Genomic DNA, 20,571 nt, shown 5'->3' on the forward strand with positions numbered 1-20,571 from the left:
CTCCATGACACACCACATCGATGTAGTAATTGATGCAAAGGGAGCCCGACCAATTATTGAGTGTATTTACTAAACATACAGTTCACTTTTTGTATTGAAGAACTGAAAAAAATTAACTTTTTGATATTTTAATTTTGTGAGAAGCACTTATATTTATATAATACACACACACACACCATGAAACCTGAACTCTTCATTTCTGGTTTGTGCTCAGTACAGGAGGGATCTTTCTGTTTAACTTAATGATCAATGCTGTATGTAAAGGGGAGCAGGATGGGGAGGTCTAGTGACTGGCTCATTTCAATAGCTAACCAAACTCACTTATCTGCCTTTACAGTAGTGTTCAAAATAATAGCTGTCCAATATGACTAACCAAATTACACAGTTTTTGGTATAAATTAAATTACATGTCAAGTCATTTACCAGTTAGTGCAGTAGATTCTAAGAAAACCAACAGAATCGGCATTCATGATCTGCATGTTTTTGAGTGTGTATTAGAATAATTAATTGAAAGGGGGTGTGTTCTAAATAATAGCAGTGTGGAGTTCAATTAGTGAGGTCAATCATTTTGTGAAGAAACAGGTGTGAATCAGGTGGTCCATATTTAATGGTGAAGCCAGGACATGTTGTACATGCATTTCTTCTTGAAAGTCTGAGAAATATGGGTAGTTCGAACCATTGTTCAGAAGAACAGCCTACTTTTTTTTATCAAAGTTGAGTTGGAGAGGGTAAAACAGGCTGTTCAGCTAAAATGATCTCCAATGCTTTAAAACAGAAAGCCAAACCAGAGAAGCATAGAAGAAAACGGAAGGCTACCACTGGAAAGGATGGAATAGCCAGAATGGCAAAGGCTTAGCCAATGACCAGCTCCAGGATGATGAAAGACATTTTCAAGTTACCTGTGAGTACTGTGACAGTTAGGCTGGAGTCACACTACCGTACAACGCGGCCAAGTGCTATGCAATAAAACATCACATAGCACTCGGCCCAGTCTTACTGTATGGGGCAGCTCAGATCTGCGGTTATATTCCTATGCCAAATTGGCGATTGGCACCATTACTTGGCTCACTTGCACCCATATGAGTCTATGGGTGCGAGTGACACAATGCACAGCACTCTGATATCACCCGAGTGCGGTGCGATAAACACTGATGCCGGAAGCAGAGGAGATGCAGAAATTACTTTCTACACCTCTTCCGCAGCTGTGCTCTGCAGAATCCTCTCTATGCGAGAGGATCGGAGCACAGTAGCAAGACGATCAGGTCCTGCTCGCAGCAGAGCAGGAGCCGAGGGTCATTAGCATATTGCATCCAATGCTCTTGCATCAGATGCCATACGCTGGTGTGACTCCAGCCTTAGGGTACTGTTACACTTAGCTATGCACCAGCGATCCCGACGATATGACCCGGTCAGGATCGCTGGTGCATTGCTAAGTGGTCGCTAGTAAGCTGCCAAACAGGCAGATCTCACCAGCGACATAGCGGCGTTCGCTACTTACCTGTCAGACGCGGCGATGAAGACACCCTCCCGCCCGCGTCGACACAGCAGGAAGCAGATGATGAGAAACGGCCCAGGACGTTCTCGCGCGATCAGCGATAACCAGCGAGGGAGCCGGTCGGAGGTATCACATGTAGCGATATCGCTAACAATATCGCTGCTGCATCACAAAACCAGTGGCGTTATAGTGATATCGCTATGTATAACGGGCCCTTAAGATGATGCCTGTGTGAAGCTTATCTCTTTGCAAGGATTTCTTGATAAGTCCCACTGTTAAAACAAAAAACTAAAAAAAAAAAAACCCACATGTACTGAAGTGGATACAATTTGCCATAGAACACATCAACTGGCCTAAAGAGAAATGGAGAAACATTTTGTGGACTGATGAAAGTAAAATTTGTTCTTTTTTATAGAACACTTGTGGGGTGACATTAAAAATGCAGTTTTTGAGGCAAAGCCAACAAACGTCAAGAAGTTTGGGATGTAGTCCAAGCATCCTGAGCTGGAATAACAGATGACCGGTGCCAGAAGTTGGTTGACTCTATGCAACATACTGTAGATGTGAAGCAGTTCTATATAAAAAAAAAAAAAAAAAAACTGTGGGTATGCATCTAAATATTAGGTTAGTGATTCACAGGAATGCTAAATTCACAAAATAAGTACCGTACATATTTTGAGTTTGTAAAGACAAATGCAGACACTGCTATTTTTTTAGAACATTCCAATGTTCATTTTTTGATATTTTCTGTAAAGTAGTTAAAATGTATATACATTTCTCTTCACGTTTTGAATTTGAAAAACAGCGTACAATGTTCCCAATGCATGGAAATAAAAAATAGAGTAAAGATGTTGTGATAAACACACTATTATTTTGACCACTACTGTACATTGGCAATTGCAGAGGAGGCAAGCTTTGCAATTATTATCACAAACTAAACTGGTCTATCATCCTGAAGAGTAAACAAAAGAATCCAAATATAAAAATTATGTTAGGGTTAACTGGGACCTTGTTTCATTAATGGGAGTCAGTACGTACAGAATTCATCCAGGTTTAAATCGGGGATTAGGGCTGTGGAGTTGGCAAGCCAAACTTCCTACTCATTTCCCTAACTCCACGATTCCGCCTCACTACTGAGCATGTACATAAAGTGCAGCACAGATTCATCTCAACTAAAAGTAGAGATCCTCAGACCAGGAATAGAACAGACATTTATAAAAGACACTTCATAACTTTTTTCAAATTCTTCTGAAAACATTTACAGCACATACTGCATTGAACTACTGTATCTAATTTATTATATATTTTAGGAGTCGGAGTAGGTCCATTTTATACATATTCCACCAAAATGGACACCAACTCAGACTCCACTACCCTGTCACATTGACTCAACCTGTGTTAGAGAATGTGATCCTATGAAGTTGTACATCCTAGCATGAAGAGTACAATTGTTGTATAAAACTGAGAAAGGAACAAAAGTCTTGGATATTTCTTCTGCACACATTAGTTACTTCGTAGACAGTCTGGTTAAAATCATGAGTGCAAAGTGTGCGGCACAACGTTGGACATTCTTAAGCGCAAGACACACAATATTAAATTTTTATGAGAATTCAGAAATGACATTTACACCACTAATTAGAAAGAAAAAAAAAAAAGTATAAATAGAGAGCAGATGACAGTTTTGTTAAAAAATTCACCCATATCTTTATTGTTATAAAAGATGGCAAGGGGAAAAAAAGAAAAATGAAAAAAAAAAAAAAGTCAGCATCAACAGCAAATGGCATAAGCCAAATAAAAATATAAGTACTATAGAGAACTGACATGGTACCATGTGTCATTTAGTTTAAATAATGAATATAATAAATTATAGCAAACATTAACTGTAGCGATACACACCATCATCCCAATTATGTCATAATGAAAAATGTAAGAATAAATTAGAATAATAGTAATATCATTTTTGAAGTTACAAATCCACAGAAAGCACACTCAAAATCCTATCATAAATAATGTATTTATTGCATATGGCTATTAAGACAGCATCCAAGATCAATAAAGACTATATACAATGTACTACCCTATGTTTGTTGTCTCCAGCAGCATCGTATCATTTATCATTAAATATAGGAATACATATATTTATTCCCAATGTAAATCGGAAGACACTGCAAGTTACGTCTCTTGTCATACCACGATTGAAATATATTTAACATCTTGATATTCAGAAACGATATGTACCCAGTAGAGAAAGAATAAAATACTGTTTGATAACCTTTAAGTTTACGATAGCAAAATATCTTAAATTTAAGGGACACTGGGCAAGAATGTACAAAGTTTCAACTATACATTAGGATGTTTCTGCAAAACCTGTACATTTTGGTTGCATTCTGTAAACTAAACGTCAGATATTTAAATATTGCATATGCCTTATGTGAAATTTACACAGTCGAGCTTGATGTAAGCCTTTTTTTGCCCAACTACTCTAGTAAATCAAAAGACATTTCAAAACACATTCTCAGTATAAATGAAACGTTGACGTCAGCAGATAACAACGATCAGTGCTGTTGTGGTTCGTACGTAGCAAATATTAAATTCTATTTAATTTCGAGCCTAGGTCAAAATAGTTTAGAAAGTTTTACATCTTTACATTATATTTATATAGAAAACTACACTATACAGAAACAGGCCAATAGCTTGTACGCCGCTTTATGAAGCACTATCTTCCTCTTCCAACAAGAATCAAACTCTAAAAAGGAGCAATAGAAAAACATATGAATTTACAATCATTTTTGTCTGGCAATACAATCCTTGTTAGTAAGACTTTTGTTAAGCAAGTAGGAAGACATGAAGCTTTTCTAAATAATCAATTCATATGCAAAATGCACTGTTCAAAGCCTGGAAATATTATCTTTGTCATTTAATTGTTGACCGCCACCATCAGCCTTTATTTCACATTCAACAAAATTGTGACATTACAGATATATGCCCACATGGAAAGGCAGAAAAAGGGGGATAAAAAAAAAAAATGTCACAGTCTTTTTTACAAAACAATGTCCCATTTAAGTAAGGAGCAGTCATATAATTTCCATCTAAAAATAAGCTATGAGAATGCAGCGCTTTGCTATACATGTAATTTAACATAAACACTGCATTTTCTATACTGAAAGCAACAAAGAGTGCACGTGCCACTTTTGGAGTACACCAATAGCCACATGTCACACAGGAACTCGAGGTGGAATCCATAAGATATTACTGCAGCGTTTTGTTAAAAAGAGAAGAAACAGGCTGATCATTTCAGTGTTGTAACAACGCATCACTATACTCCAGAAAAAAGGGGAAGTTTTTGGTTAAGAGCAATGCAGCTAGGTGTATGGATTCTTACAATCAATATTAAAATCAATGTAGCATACACTGAAAAGTACCAAAATGTGAGGAAGGTATTAGGTCATGATAATAAGTAGGTGTGACCACACGCAAATCACTTGTTAAAAAAAAAAAAAAAATATGATAAAAGTATACCCCAAAGATCATCATTGATATAAAACAAAATTAAAATCACTCCCCCCCCCCCTCCCTGGCTGTGACTATTGTACATACAGTAATGTGCTAGGCCAGACTAGCGAATGTGAACTACTAAGGGACTGTGTAGTGCATGCAGCTGTTAGCGTAACATAGTCACATATGTCCATTAGTAGCATTTTTGGTCCACTTGTAGAAACGTGAACAGCATGTGTGCACCAAACCATTGTTATTTTATGTTCCCTAGTCACTTGGAAAATGGACACACCATGGCAGCATGTAAACTGTGAAGCGAATAGTTTTGATCCATCAAGCAATATAGTGTAAATTTTATTACATGATAATGCTGAACAATTTCTTCAGAATCTTCATTGCACAACCAAAATAATTAAAAATAAAAAAAAAAAAAATCTCTTAATTTATTATTTTTGTTTGTCTGAGGTAGGGCAACTGGTAGTCTTCATTTCATTTCAAATAAGTCCAATGTTACTGCCATTTCCCAATGTACTGAAGAATAAATAAGGAAGTCATATGAAGGCCTCGTAATTCAATATGGACTTGAAAGTACATGGTTGGTTTTTCATACCATCCGTGTAAATATGACAGATGAAAAATAATGCCATTCGGGTACATTGAAACAGGTCTGTGTCGTGGTAGCTCTCTGAAGGATGTCCACTACTTGTGTACCTGAGTGGAAACTTAAAACCGCAGGAGCGGAAAAAGAGTGAGACTTTAGCAGCATTTGGTCACAATGTAGGCCCGCCGATCTCTTCTGTAGCGTGGTGAGGTTTGGAGCCAGCGCCTTCATTCTGAAATATATAAATGGCAGGAACAATTAGTTACATTGTTATAGGTTAGTTGCCCACACCACACACATAAAAAGTATATTTATTTAAGTAAAATGATCAAACGCTTCAACATTGTGCATATCGATAAAAATGGTCTAGAAAGGAGGCTGCTTAACATTTTTTCTCCCAGAACACAAAATTGGAAACATCTTCCTTTTACTGACTAAAAAGTTTTCCACTATTACGTTTTATTCACCAATTCCTATTCCTCCAAAACAAACAGCAGATACTCTCCCGGGTCCTCCAAAAACATAGTTCTGGTTTCTGTGTGCAGGCTGTAGCACAACTAAAGCACATATCACCACTGCAGACAATTACTGAGCTCAGCATTTGACAGTGTCTACCTCTGCAGAGCCACTGAGCTGATTGGCGCACATTGCCCCTGCAGTCATAGTCATGATGTCACCACTGCATCCACCAAACAGGATCAGGAACAGGGCAGAACTTGTGTAAGGCATGAACTAGCTCTATATTTTGTTTTAGAGGTAAAGGAGCATTTAGGGACAGAAAACATGGGAAACCCATTTAAACATATGGTTCTGGACCAATTTCAGGATGTAGGATCCCCCGCTACACAATAAAAACAATAAGGCTCTATGAATCTGAACGATGAACTACTTTGCAGCAGTTACAAATTCCAAATCTACACATAAAAACAGGGCTGTGAAGTAGAGTTGGTGTCCATTTTGGTGGTGTCAAAGTTGGTATAGAAAGGACAGACTCCTAAAATATATAATATATTGGGTCCAGTAGTACAATGAAGTATGTGCTGTAAATGTTTCCATGACAATTTGGGAAAGTTATGAAATGTCCTATAAAGGTCTGTTCTGTTCCTGATCTAAGGATCTTGGGCTTTTAGGCCAGATGAATGCGTGCTGCACTTTATGTACATGCTCAGTAGTGACTAGTGCTGTGGAGTCGGGAGTCAGGGAAATTGGGCAATCAGAGGTTTGGCTTACTGACTCCACGGCCCTTCATAAAAAACATGATCTCCAAATTCTAAAAACATCAGCAAAAAAAAAAAAAAAGTATTAAGCCATGTACGTCAAGAGATAATCCATTAAGGGAAATACAGTTTCCCTTCTAAAACCTCCACTTAAGTGAAAACTCAAAAAAGGAACATGTTACACTGGTTTATTCTGAAGTCAAGTAAGCATGTAAATTACACTTGACTAGAACTGCTGAAAATATATTTGTTTCCCTAAAGTACTTTCCAGAAGTGTTTTTGAATTATTCACCTGTGATCAGGTTACAGCATGCAAAGCGGTGGCATGCCTCACCTGAAGCTCCACTGTTCACTGCTAATCCACCAAGAAATCACACTCGCTGTGCCGCCTGTGATACATCAACAATATTGGAAGTGAATAGGAAACCTGACATTGCAGCACAGGGTCTAAAAAATAAATCTAACTAGAACATTACCTATGTAAAATATGCGTAAGACCTGGTCAGTCTAAAATGCAGACTGAACACTCTGAATAAGGAGTAGAGGTGACAAATCTTCTGCAGGTAAAAATGCAAAATAAACAACTGCAAATAAATGGTCAAATTTGCCTGTCATATCCTTATCTTTCTTGCTATTTTTAAGGAGAAGCTGAAAGGGTTAAGGTAGTTCCCTATGTTCTTGTGAACTGCCACAGTTCTGAATGGCTGCTTATTGTCTTTACTGTTGGCCATCTGTCACACTAAAAGGAAAATAGGGAAATTCCTGCTTCCTGTCTTAATTCTGCACTGACAGACAAAGTTTACCAAAGGAGTTGCTCAATGTTTGTCTATTTGCTCAGCGATACACTAGAACTAGGTGCTATAATATCACTTGGTATGACAACGAATGAGATGTTGATTTATCATGTCCTGAGTCAACAGCACATTAATATTTGCATCATATCCATCTCCGATGACGTGGGAAAAGCATGGAACCTCATCATTAGCCCTGCACTTGGAACACTTGATGACTATCACCTTCAGGTAGTGTACATAAGGAGATTCCCTCAAACAAAGGCAAGCCAAGGTTCAACTTCCTATGCTGATGGAAAAACTAGGCTGCCATGCAAACAAACACCACCTTATTACGTCTTTAGAAAGTCAATTTTAACCAAGAGACAAAAACAAACAAACAACTAATTAAAAGAGAGAACTTACTAAATGCATTGATAGTTTCAGGTATGTATACTTTTGCAAAAATATGGACTGAATTAGATTGTTAGCAAAGTATTCTGTGTTAGTCAGGCTTATGATGGTCAAAACAAATCTCAAAAACTTTCACGAGATCTGACATGCACCTAACAAACATGAAATGTGATTTGCCCAACAGATAATTTTTGCACAGGAAGTATTCATATAAAACAAACAACCCCCCCCCCCAAAAAAAAAAAAAAAAAAAAAAAAATATAATATCTGTTTTAATCATATACTCCAGGATTAAAGGAAGGCTGTCCTGGGCTGCTGCACTGTCCCAGCCCATCATTGAGGGTTTAGCAATTAGCCTCTGGTTATATTACTATGCAAACACAATCTCGGTTTGACAGTCTAGCCTTGTGTCAGCCCCAGGGCTTTCAATGAAGACACACATCACCAGAAGCCAGCAAAACATCTATTTTTCATATGTGAGCAGGGAAAAATGCTAATCACTTTCCATTCAAACGAAAACATTTAGACTTGTTTGGTTCTTGGATGGGTGTTTATGTATATGTCAACCTGGAGCAAAATACATGTCTATTTTATAAAGTAAGATTTACTGATGCAAGTAATAGCGGAGGAGACTGTGACAAGGTTGCTCTCTGTTAGAGCCATTTTCAACACTGACTATTTGCAGCAAAAAGGTAAAGGGGTTGACAATTAGGGTAGTGAGGTTTAATAGACAAGAGTCAATCAGTCGAGTTATCCAATAATTAGATGGAAAATAGCTATAAAGAACATATTCAACACAAACAAAACACTGATGGACACTTTTTTCTGTGTGGGAGAAACCTAGGAGTATCCAAAAAAAATATACAAACTCCCTGGAGATGTTGCCCTTGGTCACATTCAACTCCAGGACCTGAGTGCTACAAGGTAAGACGGCACACCACTGAATTAAAAAAAGCAGAATGGATTCAATGTAAACTGTGTAGCGCTTCATTTTCCTTTGGCGAAGCTGTAGGAAATTTAAACATGCTGTACGTTTCCTCACAGGCGGGGTGTACCTGCAGTAGTACAACCAGTGATCAGCTTCCGGTTAAATATATATTTCCAAAGAATCATTTCTAGCCATGTTCGACGATTGGAAATTAATCGTTTTTGTTGGGTGAGGACGCATACAGTTATTTTGTGGTGGTGAGCTTTGGCCAGATAATCTAAGTCTACCCAGACTAGAGATGAGGACAGGAGTGTTGGCTGATGCTAAACCTACTAGTAGGATAGCTTTTAGTGATATGATTGGCTGTATAGCCCTTTAGGTTATTCTCCTATCCAATTATAAATCATGGCTGACATCAGACTGAGGCTAGTGATACACCAAGACATAAATAATGAAACCATGCTATGAATTATGAAACAATGCTCTGAATTACTTCACAATTATGAGTTATACGAGAAGGCAATATATGAATTGCTGAGGTATTAAGCCTAAAAGGTATCTTTGGAGGTTGAGCAAAGTATAGATGGTATCTTATCCTTCCAACATGCTGCCTGCACTTTGAGATTGCAACATTGTTATATTAGTTCAAGACTCCTCTCTGTAAAAACAATAGTTGCAAATCATTAATGTGCAGAGTCTTTGAAGTAACCTTTGCTGCTAGCAATAGTAGATCTTGCAGAGATGGAGCATTTCTTAGGGCCCCGTCACACATAGTGACTCACCAGCGATCCCGACAACAATATCACCTTGTCAGGATCACTGGTGAGTGGCTATGTGATCGCTGGTGAGCTGTCAAACAGGCAGCTTCACCAGTGATCAGCACCAGCGACACGCGGGTAACAAGCGACGCACGTCACTTAGTTACCCACAGTGTATCTTAGTTACCAGCACGCTGATGCAGGGAGCTGGTAACCAGGGTACACATCGGGTTTCTAAGGGGCGCAAAGCATTTAGAAACCCGATGTGTACCTTAATTACCAGCTCCCTGCATCAGCGCGTTGGTAACTAAGGTACACATCGGGTTTCTAGGCACAGCTCGCCCCCTTAGAAACCCGATGTGTACCTTAGTTACCAGCTCCTGCTCGCTGGTCTCCCGCCTGTCACACTCAGCGATGCGTGCTGACCAGTGGGAGACCAGCGAGCCCAAAAATGTCCAGACATTTCAACAGCAATCAGCGATACCCGGCAGGGGGGCCGGTCGCTGATAGCTGTCACACACAGCGATCTCGCTGGTGAGATCGCTGTTAAGGCCCATTTACATTTAGCGATGCACCAGCGATCTGACCACGATACAACCCGGTCAGGATCGCTGGTGCACCGCTAAATGGCCGCTAGTGAGCTGCCAAACAGGCAGCAGCGGTCGTTACTTACCTTTCACATACAGCGATGCTGACGTCCTCCCGCCCACGTCCACGCGTCGCTCGTCGGCGCCAGCAGGAAGCGCCCGACGAGAAATGGACCCGGCCGATCTCGCGCGACCAGCGACAGACAACGGGGGAACCGGTCGGAGGCAAGTATCACACATAGCGATATCGCTAGCAATATCGCTGCTGCGTCACAAAATCGGTGACGCTTTAGCGATATTGCTAGCGATATCGCTATGTGTAAAACCCCCTTTGCGTCACAAAACTTGCGACTCAGCAGCGATCTCGCTAGCGAGATCGCTGTGTGTGACGGGGGCTTTAGAGGCTATTAGGAACATTATAACAATTAGTCACTTAGGTCCATCACTGGATTTTGGTGATAGCATAATTTAGAGTCACCCATCTCCACTTTTGGGTGTCAGGTATAGCTGTTGGATAGATTTGCGCACAGCATAGGGAATGGAATATATGTAATTTTAATATTGCAAATAAAGGTTATATATACAGCTCTGGCAAAAATTAAGAGACCACCACATCAAAACCCTGTCATGGGCAGCCCAATCTCCAGACCTGAACCCCATTGAAAACCTCTGGAATGTAATCAAGAAGATGATGGATAGTCACAAGCCATCAAACGAAGAACTGCTTACATTTTTGCACCAGAAGCAGTAAGACTAGTGGAAAGCATGCCAAGACGCATGAAAGCTGTTTTTAAAAATCATAAAATCATGGATATTCCACAAAATATTGATTTCAGAACTCTTCCCGAGATAAAACATTCGTATAGTTGTTTCTAAATGATTATGAACTTGTTTTCTTTGCATTATTTGAGGTCTGAAAGCACTGTTTGTTTTTTTGTTGACCAGGTCTCTTTGTCAGAAAAAAATACAAAATTTATTGCTTGGAAATTCGGAGACATGTCAGAAGTTTATAGACTAAAAGAACAATTTACATTTTACTCAAAAATATACCTATAGAGAGAAAAATTAGACCAACTGAACATTTGAAAGTGGTCTCTTAATTTTTTGCCAGAGCTGTATTATCAGATAGTCCACTCAAGTCAGTGAAGTTATAATTAACGTACTCCTTGAGTATTGTAGGGCCTCATTCAGTGACATAGCACTGACAGCAGACTAGTAATAAACTGGTGTTCTGTACAAAACTGTATGACCTCTAATAACGCTGTAAGAATGAATGAATGAATGAATGAATGTAGCTGCTATTATAGTATATGGTTCCTTGTCTGCTTTTGGCACAAACAGAACATGGCTCATGAGAAGTTCAAACGGCAGCTTGGAGTTTGCTCAGCAAATATGTGCAGAAAGGGATGTGAAACTTATCCTGTAGTAACCCCAGTGTTACGTGTCAGACTCCTGGCTACTAGATTTAGTATTTATGATCCATACATTTTAATACAATGTCTCCTAATACATCATATGCAGTGTCCTGTGACTTTAGGACGTCAGACATGTGCGTTACTTGTGTCTTATGAGTTCCAGTGAACTTTCCCTGTAGATACTGGTATCAGCTAGTTCAGTATTACACTAATGCCACCATCTCTGACCCTTTCCATTAAACCAAGCTGCTCAACAATGCCTAATCCATGCGTCATATAATCCTGCTTAATACTGTATGAACTCTGGGTGATGTTTGAACACTTTTTTTTTCCTTTTTTTTTTTTTTTTTAAATTTAGCAAGAACATCTTGCCCTATTTCAAGGAACCCAAAGTGCTACCTTGTCTAAACTGCAACCTTACAAAAGAGATTAGCTCAAGTCTTCAAGTTATTTTTAGAGAGCTTCAAGCATCGGTGCCAAGATATAAAAACAGAAATGGGATTGAAAATTTAGTATGTTATCATAATTTTCTCCCCATGCTTCTAGCTTAAAAGTAATCTACATGCATAGACTCCTTTTCTATCTGTCAATAATTAAAAAAATGCATGCGTATTAGGAATTTCCTTTCTATAACAGAAAAGCACCAAAGTGTTTACTCCGCAGAGAGAATGCAATCTTGACCTGGTGAAATGATGAATTCCAACTTGTTTTTCTCAACCCTTTGAACCTGCTCCACAAGATTACACATTCCAGTCTGCAAGCACTTTACTACAGATATTCTTCAACTGCACTTTGACCAGCTTTAAAGTCTGCACAACAATCAGGAGGAAAGGGGGTAGGGGTGGCTAGTTCTCTTTCAACATTCCTAATTTTGATCAGAAAAGATCCCAATACATTAACTACAGTGGAAGAGGTGAAATAGCACATATGTCTAACATCACAAGAACGTGAACAATATTTCACATTGCCATAGAAAATTCCCAGGGCTCCGTCATTGCTGAATGAAAGCGATAGTGCTAAGTTCTGAGCTCGGACTAAGCCCCTTCAAAACAAGCCTTGCACTGTCCTCTAATCTCACTTGCATTGTCATTATTGTCTGTGGAAAGAAGAAATCTCTTCCTCTATTTTGTAGTAGGCCTGGGAGGCAGATGGCATGCAATCATTAGCCTATTGTCAACAGCAGCGCTGGGGTAGATTACTAGTGTGCCTTTGCTTGTCATGGCAGGTGCATGGCCCTGAGGCTGCCATCTGCTGAGGAAGGAAGTGTTCTCTTGCAAGAAGTGGATGGGAAGAAGAATGTAAACAACAACACTGAATCTCTACTGATTGGTAGAAATCAGTTGTCCATGTGGAGCAAAACACCTTTCTATGCAAATTTCTATCAGTGCAAACCCTCCTCATCTCATGCTAAACACCTCAAAATAAACAGATGCATTTGGATCATTTAAGGTCTACACAGTTTTCTCTTTTAATAATCAAGGCAGTAAGGAAAAGTATATAGAAGATGATAAAAATAGACTTTAATAATTGATTAGAAAATAAACCTATTGACTGTGTCATTCAAGGAAAATGGTTGCTTTATGGTAGACTGCTGTACAGGTTAATGCATTTTATTTTTCAGAAGCTAACAATGTTATTTTATTGTCAATATATCGCCCTTTGTTCCTTCAATGCTAACACAATGCATTAGACTAATACTCACTGATCGTCATTGATCCTTTAAACATATAATGAATTGTATCTCTTCCTCCTTAGTGTACCATCTAAGAGAAAGGGTAAGGGCAACATAGTGCAAGAATTTAAATACCACATCCCATATACTGATCATGTAGAATGTTTGTTATACAGACAGAACAGTGTGGGCGTGATAGCATTGTAACACTAGATCAGGCTCATTCATTTCTCTTGCTACTTGACGGAGCCAAAAATAATGACCCACAAAGTGCAGTGCTCACATCTGCTCATGCATAAAGACATGCACTGAAAACAAGTACCTTTGCACTCCCAACAAAACAGATTAGCTGCCTTCATTCAGACATGCAGTGACCTTGAATACAATTTTGGCACTGTGCACATGCTGAGCTTCAGACTGGTCTAATCCTGAACTCACAGGCAAAGCCTGGGGTCTTTTAAGGGCAGCATCCTTCCGCGCCTTTATTAGAGCTATTTATAATCATCAGGGGCTACATTATAAAGAGGTTTTATTCAGATATGAAGGATCTGGATACTACATTAGGTTCAATTCAACTTAAAACACAGCCCGGCCAGGAAAAGCATCATTGCTTGCCATATGCCAAGATTTGCTTATTTGCACATATGCTTCTGTGACTTGAAACAGTCACCTTCAAACATTCTCCCTTCATACTCATGCTATGCCCTATTCATTTGAACTAAAGTGATCCAGATTTCAGTCTGTGCACCCATGAAATATTGATAAATAGGTGCTATGGAAAGACGTTCAAGCCTCCGCAAGTATGCTATGATAATCCCAAGTATAATCTTTTATTCACTTACACACCGAATCATGAAGTGTCCACTGGGCATTCAGTCTTCAGTGAAGTGTCTGGAGATTCAGTGGCAAGCTCTGTGCCAAACCCATATGATCTTAACGTATTGAAGATATGTCAAGACTTGAGGGGTTGCCACTGATAGCTCAGAACATTTCACACATGAAGAAACATCCGGCTGAATTTGGTAATTCATTGACACGTCACGTGAGCGGCTATGTATTCCTTTTTACTGGTATGACTAATTTATGATGGCAAACAGGGCCATTTTTAACTTGCTTTTTTTTTTTTTTCAGTTATTCAGCTATGCTACCATGTGGGCAGGGGTGGAACAGAATATGATACATTTAAGTCTTACGAGACCAGCTGGCCTATGTTGGGTCCGAGATGTTGGCATGCCAAGCGCTGTGTATGCATGGTAAATCATGACATCTTGTAGATATAATTAGATTAAGGAATTACTAAACTGTAGTTTATGTCTGTCAGATGCCATATCAAGGTACCTTAAAAATTGAGAGTTGTGTGCATCTCACTAGTTTACTCGTCTATATAGTGCCACTAATTTCATAGCGCTTTACAGACCTAATCATCACTTTATTCTGCCAGACCATGGGCTGTGGTATTGCAGTTATACTGCTTTTTTTTTTTTTTTTTTTTTACTTATATAAGGCTGGTTTCACATTTGCGTTTTTTAGCGCTGGAAAAAAACGCATACCTGCGCATGCGTTTTTTCCCCTATATTTAACATGGGTGCGCATACCTGCGCGCTGGTAAGCGCATGTATGCGATTTTCATGCGCTGCGTTTTTTTGGGGTGTGCGTTGGTATTTTCCAGACGCAGCATGTTGCATTTTTTGGCCCTGCAAAAAAGCGCATGCGCACATATGCGCACGTTTTGCGCTAAAAATGGCCATTATAGCCTATGGATGCGCATATGTGCGCACTGGCATGCTCATGTATGCGTTTTTTTGCATATGCGTTTTTTTTTTTAACCATGGAATTTAGGGGTTTGGGTTAGAGTTAGGGTTAGTTAAGGGGGTTTAGGGTTAGGGTTATGGTCAGGGTTAGGGTTGGGGTTTGGGTCAGGGTTAGGGTTAAGTATGGTTTGGTTAAGGGTTAGGGTCAGGATTAGGGTTAAGTATGGTTTGGTTAAGGGTTAGGGTCAGGGTTAGGGTTGGGGTCAGGGTTAGGGTCAGGGTTAAGTATGGTTTTGTTAAGGGTTAGGGTCAGGGTTAGGGTTAAGTATGGTTTTGTTAAGGGTTAGGGTCAGGGTTAGGGTTAGGGTCAGGGTTAAGTATGGTTTTGTTAAGGGTTAGGGTCAGAGTCAGGGTTAGGGTTAGGGTCAGGGTTAGTTAGGGTTTAGGTTAGGGTTAAGTATGATTTGGTTAAGGGTTAGGGTCAGGGTTAGGGTCAGGGTTAGGGTTAGTAAAGTCATGGTTTGGGTAGTGTGAGGGGCCACCTAAAAATGTTGGAAAAAACCGCAAACGCGGTAAAAACGCACTAAAAACGCATACAAACGCTGCGTTTTTTTCATGCATGCTCATAAAAATGCTTGAAAAAAACGCAGCAGTTGTATGCTTATGTATGCGTTTTTTCAATGCGTTTTTTTGCGGGAAAAACGCGCTGCAAAAAAAAGCAAGTGTGAAACTAGCCTTAAAGTCTTTTTTTTATAGTAAAATAACTTGCTTTGAAAAAAAAAATCTTCAAGTTAGTACCCGCCTTGCATTCCTTACAAGCTAGCGTGGAGCATCTGTTTGTCAAATGCTATAAGAAACGTATGAATCGTAAATTCCAATTTCAAGTTCTCACGGCTAGAAAAATAGCCCTGCCACAGTCACAATTATATACAAGCTTGTTTGTGGGGTGGGTGGGTGGAACCACAAAACACTTAAGGGCCTGTCACACTAAGAGATATCGCTAGCAATATCGCTATAACTAGTGACGTTATAGCGATATTGCTAGCGATATCGCTGTGTCTGATACTTACCTACGACCGGCTCCCCTGCTGGTTATCGCTGATCGCGCGAGAACGTCCTGGACTGTTTCTCGTCTTCAGCTTCCTGTGGAGAGACGAGCGACGAGCGTGGACGCGGGCGGGAGGACGTAGGATCGCCTAGTGTGACAGGTAAGTAGCGATCCCTGTCCCCAGCGATGTCGCTACTGAGATCTGCCTGTGTGGCAGCTCACTAGCGACCACTTAGCGATGTACCAGCGATCCTGAGAGCGTCATATCGCTGGTCGGGATCGCTGGTACATCGCTAAGTGTGACAGTACCTTTAGGGTAAGTGCACACAACATCTTTTAGGAGGGCAAGCCTACTGAGTTTTTTTACAGCAGGACCCTTCAGGTAACGTAGATGTTTTTTCTTTTTAAACATGTTTGACCTCCAGCGGTTATTTTGAAGGTTTTTTTTTCTAACTTTTTATGGTTGTATTTTGCAGCATTTTTCTGGTTCTTTAAGAGTCTTTTTACAGCTGTTTTCTAAACGTTAAGCTAGCAGAAAACGCCTAAAGAAAGGTGTGCTCGTTTTTAACCACTTTTGTCTCTGGAAATCTAAAGTGGTTAAAATAAATTAAAAAAGGCCAAGCATGTGAACATCAAGTCGAATTTACATAGAAATGCACATCTTCCTGCTTTTGAACATCATCTGGGTGCTTTCAGTCAAGTTTTGGAGTGGACCCACGTGAAAAATACATTGTGAGCATATCTCATTTGCGGATGGGGGGGGGGGGGTAACCACACTACTATATCAAAACATTGATTCCAGATTTCAATCCAAGCTATAAAAACAAATGTGAACCAAAAACGCTCATTTCTCAAAAAAAACAAAACAAAAACAAACCTTTGCTTCCTTAGATCAGATGCTGGTGATAGCTTCTCACATGTAATGTGTGCTATGCAGATATATATTTATAGCAGTCAATGTAAGCTTGTCCTGCTATCTTCAAAATAATCAGAAGCAATCCTCATCCTAAGCACTTCCTATGCCTTAAGCGACAATTGTTCTAGGCCGATTTTGGAACAAACGCTCCTTTCATAATATGATGACACAATTTATTCTAAACTCTTTGTAACTGTATTTATCCAGAAACACAAATCTTTATCCCCCACCATGAGAATAGAAGAAAAACCTATGGATGGATGGACGATGGGGGGGCTTTACACATAGCGATATCGCTAGCAATATCGCTAAAGCGTCACCGATTTTGTGAAGCAGCAGCAATATCGCTACATGTGATACTTACCTCCGATTCGCTCCCCCGCTGGTGATCGCGCGAGATCGGCCTGGTCCATTTCTCATCGACAGCTTCCTGCTGGCGCCGACAAGCGATGCGTGGACGCAGGCGGAGGACGTCATCAGCGCCGCATCTGACAGGTAAGTAAAGACCTTTGCTGCGTCGCTGCGGAGATCTGCCTGTTTGGCAGCTCACTAGCGACCATTTAGCGATGCACCAGCGATCCTGACCGGGTCATATCGTGGTTGGGATCGCTGGTTTATCGTTAAATGTAAAGGGGTTTAGTAAAGTTCTTGAGTCAGTGTCAAATACCCCCAAATTATACACCAGCCATTCCTAAATCATAATGGGATAGTATGGGGCCCTTACATGAAGCAAAAAGAGGTTGTCAATTCAGCATGCTGAATAGGCTAACAAAGCAATCATCATTTGCAGCTCTTCTCTCATTCAGACCAAGTGTGGGAGCATCATGGGATTGAAGAAGAAAAAAAAAAAAAAAAAAAAAAAAAAAAAGCAGGAAAAGGTCACAACGCAAATTTCTAGGACTGAAATTTATTAAAAAAAAACAAAACAAACAACAGTATAAAAAGTGTACAGACATCCTCATACTAGCGGGAGATTAGTTTGCTAAATTAAAAACTTCTGCAACCTATAGACATAGTAATTAATTAGAAATTTGGTCATATGAAATCCCCTTACTCCTGCCAATTTTTCTCACATCTTTAAACAGTTTTAACTATAGCAGGCAAGAAAAAAAAAAAAAAAAAAATTAAAAAGTTACCTAGAACATGAAATTGGGATTAAAAAGGTGCTTTTATGCTATATAAAGAGGGTCTTTGCTCGCACATAGAAGGAAAAAAAAAAAAAAAAAAAAAAAAGACAGTTACTTTTTGTGGTTACTGATGTATGCCAGAAATACACAGATGTTACCACAAATTTGCAACCAATTTTCCAAGCCTATTGCTGAACCAGGCCGTGATGGCAATGGCCCAGACAAGTCTTACGGATTACCATATTTAGCCATTATTTTTCATGTAGAACAATGTTACCGGACAAAAAAAAAAAAAAAAAAAAGAAGGACAGTATGTATCACTGGTGACATCCAATGTGGAGTCAGGGCATAAAGCTGTGTGCCAGACGTAACTGCTGTCTAGTTGAAAGAGAATAGTTTTGTTTGACACTAGCTGAAGCGCACACACACCAGACTCATCCTGCTGTGACAGGAGTGTACAAGTCAGACCAGAATGGCTGTTACTTAAGCGATGCACATAAAGTGTGGAGGAGGGAAAGATCTCAGAGTCACATGCTCTAAGTTTTGCACAAAACAGGTTTGATTTTGATGCTGGTGCTTGTAAAATACTTCATTCCAGTGACAGGTCATGCTGACCATTCCTGCTCCTGGACACTAAGTGAAAAAAAAAAAAAATCAACATAAACAGCTCTATACCTGCCCCAAACATTGCAAATGTAAACTCTTAAGAAATTACAAAAACACAAATCGACATTTAAAGGACAAAAACAAAAGAAAAAAATAATATTCTTCCCCCTTTTACATTTCTTGTCTGTTCCCTATGCTCTGGACATGAATTACAAAGATACGGTATGTAAATGATTAATCATCTTTATCACCAATGATAAAAGCCAACATGATTTATTCGTTACATAAAACACCATTTTTTTTCTTAATTGTGACAGTGACAATTTCAGATACAGTTGAGCTCAAAAGTTTACATACCCCGGCAGAATTTTTGCTTTCTTGGCCTTTTTTCAGAGACGATGAATTAATAATACCAAAACTTTTTCTCCACTCATGACTAGTGGTTGGGTGAAGCCATTTATTGTCAAACTACTCAGCTTTCTCTTTTTAAATAAGAATGACAACCCAAAGCATCTAAATGACCCTGATCAAAAGTTTACATACCCTGGTGATTTTGACCTAATAACATGCACAGACGCTGACACAAATGGGTTTGAATGGCTACTAAAGGTAAAATCCACACCTGTGTTTGCTTGTAATCAGTGGGTGTGGATAAAAGCTGAGTGAGTTTCTGGGATCCAGACAGGCTCTTGCATCTTTCATCCAGCCACTGACGTTTCTGGATTGTGAGTCATGTGGGTTGTCATAACCAGGGTATGTAAACTTTTGATCAGGGTCCTTTAGATGTTTTGGGTTGTCATTGTGATTTAAAAAGAGAAAACACAGTAATCTGACAATAAATATCCTCAACCACTAACCATAAGTGGAGAAAAAGTTTTGGTGTTACTCATATTCTCTGAAAAAAGGCAAAGAAAGCAAAAATTCTGCCTGGACATGTAAACTTTGGAACACAACTGTACATCCCAAATGGATTCGGAATGAATCACACACACAGTCTAAACCATCATTTTGTATGTGGGACCCTATGAGTCGAATCTCAAGATTCAGTTTAGCTTCAGACTTGAATATTTTCCTGCATTGTTCATAAGTAGTTTTCTTTTTTATGTGGACAACCACACACACATTTAAGTACATTTAATCTGTGGCAATGCAAATAATGGGGAGAAAGAATAAGGATGTCATTTTAAATAAAATGTTTTTTTTCAAACCTCTCTCTTAGAAATAAAACATGAGTGTGGGCACAGCATACCCCAGCTTTGGGCTATGTCTGTGGTATATTTTATAAAGGTGCTCAAAGAAATTCCAAAAGTTCACTGCCATATGGAGACACGTATGTCACCGTAGAGTTTGTGGTGTGCATCACAACCTTTAGACAGGGCCTATTTGGCCTACACCAAAAACACGAGAGTAACAATCCTTTAAAAAATTATTACAAAATTTATTCTAAAAAGTACATAAGGACAAGTAAAAACATGTACATATAAAAAGCAATGTAGGGCTCAGTGGGAACAGGAAGACTAGCTCATCCAAACAACAAGTATATAAGATATGGGAACTGAAACATGGAGAATTTACTCAGTGCAAAAAAAAAAAAAAAACCCTGCTAATCATAAAGTGCCAATGCTTCAGCATTTCAAAACATCCGATACAAAACATGGTATTGCTGGTAAAAAAGTAATTAGTCAGACAATTGAATTAGCATGTACTGGGAAGAAAAGTCCCAGGCCGCACTAATGCATGCATGGAGAATGAAGTCCATCACTTAGTTCAT

General features: G+C 39.3%; 1 protein-coding gene across 4 annotated transcripts in view; it reads right to left on the reverse strand.

Annotated features, from left to right (window-relative positions):
* Positions 1-3,490: 3,490 nt before the first annotated feature.
* The window catches only part of IRS2 (insulin receptor substrate 2), a 28,862-nt gene continuing 11,781 nt past the window's right edge, over positions 3,491-20,571 (reverse strand). For 2 of the 4 annotated variants that reach the window (XM_073556822.1, XM_073556821.1), the window contains exon 3: positions 18,003-18,827. In XM_073556822.1, coding sequence (XP_073412923.1) covers positions 18,784-18,827 — 44 coding nt within the window. In that variant the 3' untranslated portion in view covers positions 18,003-18,783. Of the gene's footprint in view, positions 5,824-18,002; positions 18,828-20,571 lie in introns of those variants that run through there. The other 2 variants (XM_073556823.1, XM_073556820.1) reach the window with 2 other exon arrangements.

This window comes from Dendrobates tinctorius, unplaced genomic scaffold (assembly GCF_039654945.1).
Source record: "Dendrobates tinctorius isolate UK_male_01 unplaced genomic scaffold, ASM3965494v1 ptg000240l, whole genome shotgun sequence".
Lineage (NCBI taxonomy): Eukaryota > Metazoa > Chordata > Amphibia > Anura > Dendrobatidae > Dendrobates > Dendrobates tinctorius.